General features: G+C 41.0%; 1 protein-coding gene across 1 annotated transcript; it reads right to left on the bottom strand.

Moving 5' to 3' along the window:
- Nucleotides 1–356: 356 nt before the first annotated feature.
- On the bottom strand, nt 357–4,828 carry bambia (BMP and activin membrane-bound inhibitor homolog a). The gene is made up of 3 exons (XM_084152020.1): nt 4,317–4,828; nt 2,133–2,411; nt 357–1,376 (listed from the first exon to the last, which is right to left on the bottom strand). Exons 1-3 carry the CDS (start codon nt 4,390–4,392, stop codon nt 958–960), a joined length of 774 nt encoding a protein of 257 aa, XP_084008146.1. The 5' UTR covers nt 4,393–4,828; the 3' UTR covers nt 357–957.
- Between the last annotated feature and the right edge of the window lie 977 nt (nt 4,829–5,805).

Raw genomic sequence — 5,805 nt, 5'->3', positions numbered from 1 at the left:
TGTGCAATGAAAGAAACAGAATGTGTTTGAAGCTGAGATCCTGACCTTTGGAGGAGGTTCAAGAATGACTCAGTCAGATGTGGAGCACTACCGTGAAACAAGGCCTCACTGTGAAGTCAGTCCTACACACACGACACGGCCTACACACTCTGCCTGGTACTACACACACTCCCACCGTCTGGGTATGAAACGTCACACCCCCATGGCGGCGTGGTCCTCTCACTCACTACACATCCTCTTACATACTAATGTACACACAAACCAGAAAGAAACAGCTAGAAAAAAAACTCTGACATGAGCCACAGCTCTCGGTTCCTCTCTTTCACACAGCAAGGAAGAACACACAGGACAGGGTCTTTCTTTCAGACAAAAATATATATATTTAAAATCTTTACAATAAGCTTGGATCAAGAAACGTACACAGAGGAGGAGTGTGCACACCTACAGTCAACACTGAATTATTTAACTTTTTTGTTTTGTTTTACTCCTCAAAAAGTAATGTTTGTACCCTGGTGTCAGTGTAAAAGTATTCTTCTATTTAGCTTCTTTTTAAGCAAAACAACTTATTTTACTTTTTTACAAATGTGCAAATAAGACAGATTTGGAATCCTTCAGCGCTCAGTGTAAAGTCCAGGTTCCACACGCAGACAGGGTCTTGACAGAGCTCTCTCAGTCTGTCGGTCAGTCCTGTCCTCTCAAGTTTAAATACAGCTCCTCGTTGGTTTGCCTTTCATTTTCAAGTAAAGTGCTCCTTTAGCAAAAACCACAAGGCTTGCGCTCAGTCCTCTTTTTTTCCTCCATTGAAAAAAAAAAAACTGTTAAGTAAAATAGACAAAAAGGGGGATTCATTTTTAAAGTTAAAAGAGAAAACCCAACGAGTAGAGGAGGCAGTCTTGGCTGTTTTTTGGCCGGGTGGGGGGGACATTAAGTCAAGTCAAACAAACTTAGAAAAGTAAGTCATACAAACTCCAGCTTCCCATGCCCACTGTACATCCCCCAGTGTACCAGAGACAGTATCTTGTCGTTCCCCAGGTCTGCCTGTCTCATCTTGTCACAGGTGAGGCAGCAGTTCTCGTGGCCCGTTACGGGCACCATACACTCCAGGTCTAGCTTCGCCACGTGACCCTTCTTGGTGTGGTGACCGTGGAAACTGTAGTGGAGCCGCGACAGCATCTGCTGCCTCTGGTCCTGCAGCCGCTTGTTCTCGCTGCGGAGCATCCGTAACGCCAGCATGATGAGAAGGACCAGGATGAGGCCTCCAGCAATGGGCACCGCGATCACCGCCGCCCTGAACCAAACCTCTTTGGCCGAGGCCAGCTCCTGTACCCGCGTGACCAGGTGACGGTTGTTGCTGTCAGCCTGGTACCTGCCGTGGTCTGGAGGAGGAGACGAGGAAAGGTAGGTTATTTTATTGTCCAACGTACACTGATGTCCAGTGGAAACTTGTCTTCTGCTTTCAGAAGGGAAATGCAATGAGTCGCCGAGCCTTATCCCAAAAATATGAGCCAAAATAAATTAATTTCAGCTAATAAACTAGCTAAACTCCCCTGGACTGAGTCATAACAAAAATCCCTACTTGAGAGCTCTCCCCTCCTCTCTGTAAGACTATGCACTTTTTCATAACTCAATGATGCTAGTATTTATGCCCTCCTACATGCAGCCTGTGAAAGCATATTCTACAAGGCACATTCCTACTCAGTGGAGAAATTACATGGTGCACATGCAAAAAAAAATATCTGATCTGCATCCAAGTTCTTAAGGTAAACTGGTTGCCCCCCCCCCCCTCCTCTCTTTGCCGCTGTGCTGCAACCCATTAAAATCTAACTGAAGTTGTGTAAAGGTTGGAATTAGAAAAAGATGTATGGATGGCATGTCATTACAGTAGACCATTAAACTAACCTCTGTGGTTGATACAGTAACAGTATAGGGCTATGGTACATCTAAACACCATTTCAGAATATTACAGGGAGACAACCTGAATATGCTACACTACAAATCGTCAGTTGTGTTACTCTGTCTGTCACACATTATACACCTTATAGAATAGAAAATAATAACTTCAGCACCCATATGGTTTACAGTCAGAGCCACATTAGATCAATTTAAAGTTTCGATTCTCTCTCCTTTCTTACCTGTTGATTCTCTGGTGTGAGCCAGGTCGTGAAGGCCTCTGTAGTTGCACATGTCTTCGTGACAGCACTCTAGCATAGACGAGCCCCCACTCAGGGCATCTGTGTTCTTAGCGCTGCACATGTCGGCAGCGTTCGCTATGGGATCTAGACACCCATGCGTGAGGGGAGAGTTCGTGTTCATAGGGTCCAGTACCTTGGTGAAACAGGCGTTTAGATCAGATTTACACATGTAGCCGGTGGCCACGCAGTGAGGGGCATCACAGTAACACCGTATTTCTCCTAAAAGAAAAAAAAGAACATAAATACGACGTGTTAGGCATGGGCCTACTTGATTAGTTTATGAAGTGTTGAAGGCTAAATGGTAGCCTATTCTCCAACATTTCAAGAATAACTGACGACACATTCTGCATTTTATTATCTAGTAATAATGTCTCAATGCAATTGTTTGTGTGTAAAACATTTTCCGCGGACTAGGCCTGCCTTTTCTAACTGGGCAGCAGTTTTGGAAATCAAAACGTATTCCAACAGGGGAGAAGTCTTGCGTTTCGTAGTAAAATGTGACATTTTATATACTTCTCAGATGGACGTATGATATAGTCACACACATGGCTGTTATATCCAATAATAAAATAAAGCCAATAGCATATCTACTTTACTTTTAACAACCAAATAATGATCTCAACTCGCTATTTCGAGATTTGAATCGGAAACCAGACTACTTGTGTATTTTAAAGACTGCCTAGTCGGATCTGAACTGACATTGGCAAAACGCATGTAAATGACAAGGTAAACCTTGAAAGACAGAGTAGATGTGTTAAAATGAAATACAGTAAATAAGCCGAGGTTAAGAGCTTTCCGTGCAAAAGGGTCATTTTAGTCCCTATTACAAAACATGAACCGTCTATCTTATAATTAGTGGTTTGTTTGCCAAAGTCAATTTATTTAAACCCAAATGGAAACTCGTAAAGGGGGGTGAGAGAGCGGCGCAGGAGTCTCCTTTTTCAGTTTTCACGCAAGCTTTAGTGTGGTCAGGATGGGCTGGGTGCACTGAGCTCTCACGGCTTCTCATCTCAAAAGCTTCCACCAAACAACCTTATAATGATTCTTTTTTTTTGCAAAAAAATACAAATTAATAAATTTCAAGAACGCGCAGCAAATGCTACGAATACGGTTTCACTTATAGTCAGATGTTTTAAAATATATATATATATATTTACTGAAAATAAATTAATGGAGTTCAACAAGTTAAATATGGCACAGGCTGTTTGTATCAACCTGTTATAATTTAATATAAATCGATAACTTTATTAGTTAAAGGCTAATTAACATTGTTACAAGACAGCAACAAACACAAAAACACACAAATAAACACAGGCCGTTGTATGTTGTTACACGCTGTTTTTGTGTACTTCCAGTCTCCAGTTACATGCTATCATCGCATTAATCATGAGCTGACCATTGACAGGGACCTAAACACATTATAATGGCATTATGGCAACAAACTAATTAATATGGTCTCGTAATTGCCAAATGCTTTATACATAGGAGCCAATCATACGTAGCCTAGTAGCTACAGGGCTTTGGTTTCTACCTTGGAGACTCGAGTTTAATTATTTACATTAAACGCTATAGCCTATAGGCTACATAATATCACATATATCAGATTTATGTGCACTAGCGCGAGAACTATGAGAAACATTAGGGCCATTCAGTCTGTTTAGTGCCAATTTCACCATTATGGAGGCCTTGCTATAGGAACTCGTGGGGGAAAACACAGACCACCTACTGTATAGAAAGTTACGTTTTTCTTAGTTATAACATTGTTATGGCACCTCTCCTGTGTTGGAAAATATAGTAGATTAAACAACTAGAAGTTGATATCCAAAGCATGCCACTGGGATGCGCGGATATTGTATTTATTTTTTTAATTATTCTTAATTATAGGAAAGATCAAAGTTCGGAAAGTAAAGAAAGAAGAGAAAATCATTTTGTTGGCAAAACATTGTTGTTTAATAATTTGGCTTCTTCAACGTTGCGCAATTGGAAACGGATAAGAAAGCAATGATAAGGCCTTTGGAGATTCTGACCCCGTTTTCTCGCATTCACCACTTTTTGAACTTTTTCCTTTGGTCAGGAAAAAGGCAAAGAGAACATAAAGGCATGTTTTAAGGGATCAAAGTTTACCTTTAGTAAGAAGAACAGCCATGGCACAGAGTTCCAGTTGTAGCCAAATGGAAATGAGACTGTAATGGCGATCCATTTACGACAAGTAGCCTAACTTTTTAGTCACTCTTATCCCAGTACAAAAACCCGCAGGGCTGAGCTCGAAGACAGTTACATGAAATCTACAGACTAAATAGTTGCCACAATCACAATCCCCCGGAAGACGTAAGAAAAGCACACGGAAAACGAAAGGCTTATCCCTGCATAGGAAAACTAGGCTATATGAGAAATAGCCTAAAAGCCAACTGGCTTACTTGAACAGCCCTACTGGAAAAGAAAAACACTTCGAGTTGCTGAAAAGAAGAATAAAATAAAAAACATTCCTTGAGTAGAAAACCGGATAAATGATGTGACTACTTGTCCAGCCGATTTTACACACATCCGCGATGATGTTCAAACATAACGTTTATAATCCGAAAACAACGAAATGTGAATAAAACGTTGTCTACTCTCGCATCAACACTTCAATAGTCGACTTGGGTAGCGGATCTTGAGTTGAAGAAATATCTGAGCCAGACGTCGCTACGTAACATAACTCCGCCCTTTAGCGCCCATTGGACACCCCTCGCTCAATTTGCATACTTCATGAACTTTACATTTCCATTGGTTCACCCGGCGGTCACAATTTATCATTCCTCTTACTGATAGTGCGATATAGTCTATCATACTGAATAGGCTACAGTAAAGGTGATGATACATTGTTACAGTTTGGATCACTCATTTTGCAGACAGTGGCGTCAGCTACAATTTTGCATTACAATGAGACATTGTTTAATTAAATAGCAGCATCAAATAGGGCTATAAATGCCCTGTAAACCATGTACAAACTATAACCATAGTTTACATTCTACCTCAATAGCCTAATAATGAAAACAATGACTTTCTGAACTTCTAAACAGACTAGGCTATTAGCTCATCTTTACATGTCTGTCTGTAGCTATAGTGTCATCCGCATTGCCTCGTCAGGCCGACGCCATCGTGAGCAGGTTCCCCAGGCTACACCAGCCCGGAGATATCTAGATTGCTTCTGCCTGTGAGAATGGATGTTATGGGCGGAGCGGACAGACGGTTAGAGAAATTAGCAATCCAAAAAGGCATATGGCGCCACTGAGACGACAGACAGACACTGACACTCAATTACCCTCCAACAATTCTATGCAAAACACACAGCAGCACTGGTCTCCGATCGATATCAAAACCAACCAGCTCAACTCAAACCGCCACTATCCGTTGATGTGTTGATTACTTAGGATGTAGACTGTTTGATGTTTGCTTTAAAAAAGAAAAAGAATGAAATAAAAAAACTATTTTAAAGGCTGATTGATTGAGGTAGGCTAATAAAGAATAAACCACACAATCATAATGCACATAATTCAGGAAGAATGTGAAGCATTATTCACCAATGTGGTATTATGTCTGGAAAAAATGAATATTAGGATATTGCATGCCT

The sequence above is a fragment of the Coregonus lavaretus genome (genome assembly GCF_964263955.1).
Source record: "Coregonus lavaretus genome assembly, chromosome: 34".
NCBI classification, from domain to species: Eukaryota; Metazoa; Chordata; class Actinopteri; order Salmoniformes; family Salmonidae; genus Coregonus; species Coregonus lavaretus.
The sequence above is the reverse complement of the archived record's forward strand: the minus strand, read 5'-3'. Positions and strand labels throughout refer to the sequence as shown.

Bases quoted from the DNA above. Each gene is read 5' to 3' on its own strand.
- bambia (XM_084152020.1), bottom strand. From the start codon at position 4,392: ATGGATCGCCATTACAGTCTCATTTCCATTTGGCTACAACTGGAACTC. The intron at 2,412-4,316 runs GTAAACTTTGAT...TTTTTCTTTTAG, and splicing joins GGCTGTTCTTCTTACTAAAG to GAGAAATACGGTGTTACTGT. The intron at 1,377-2,132 runs GTAAGAAAGGAG...CTCCTCCTCCAG, and splicing joins TCACACCAGAGAATCAACAG to ACCACGGCAGGTACCAGGCT.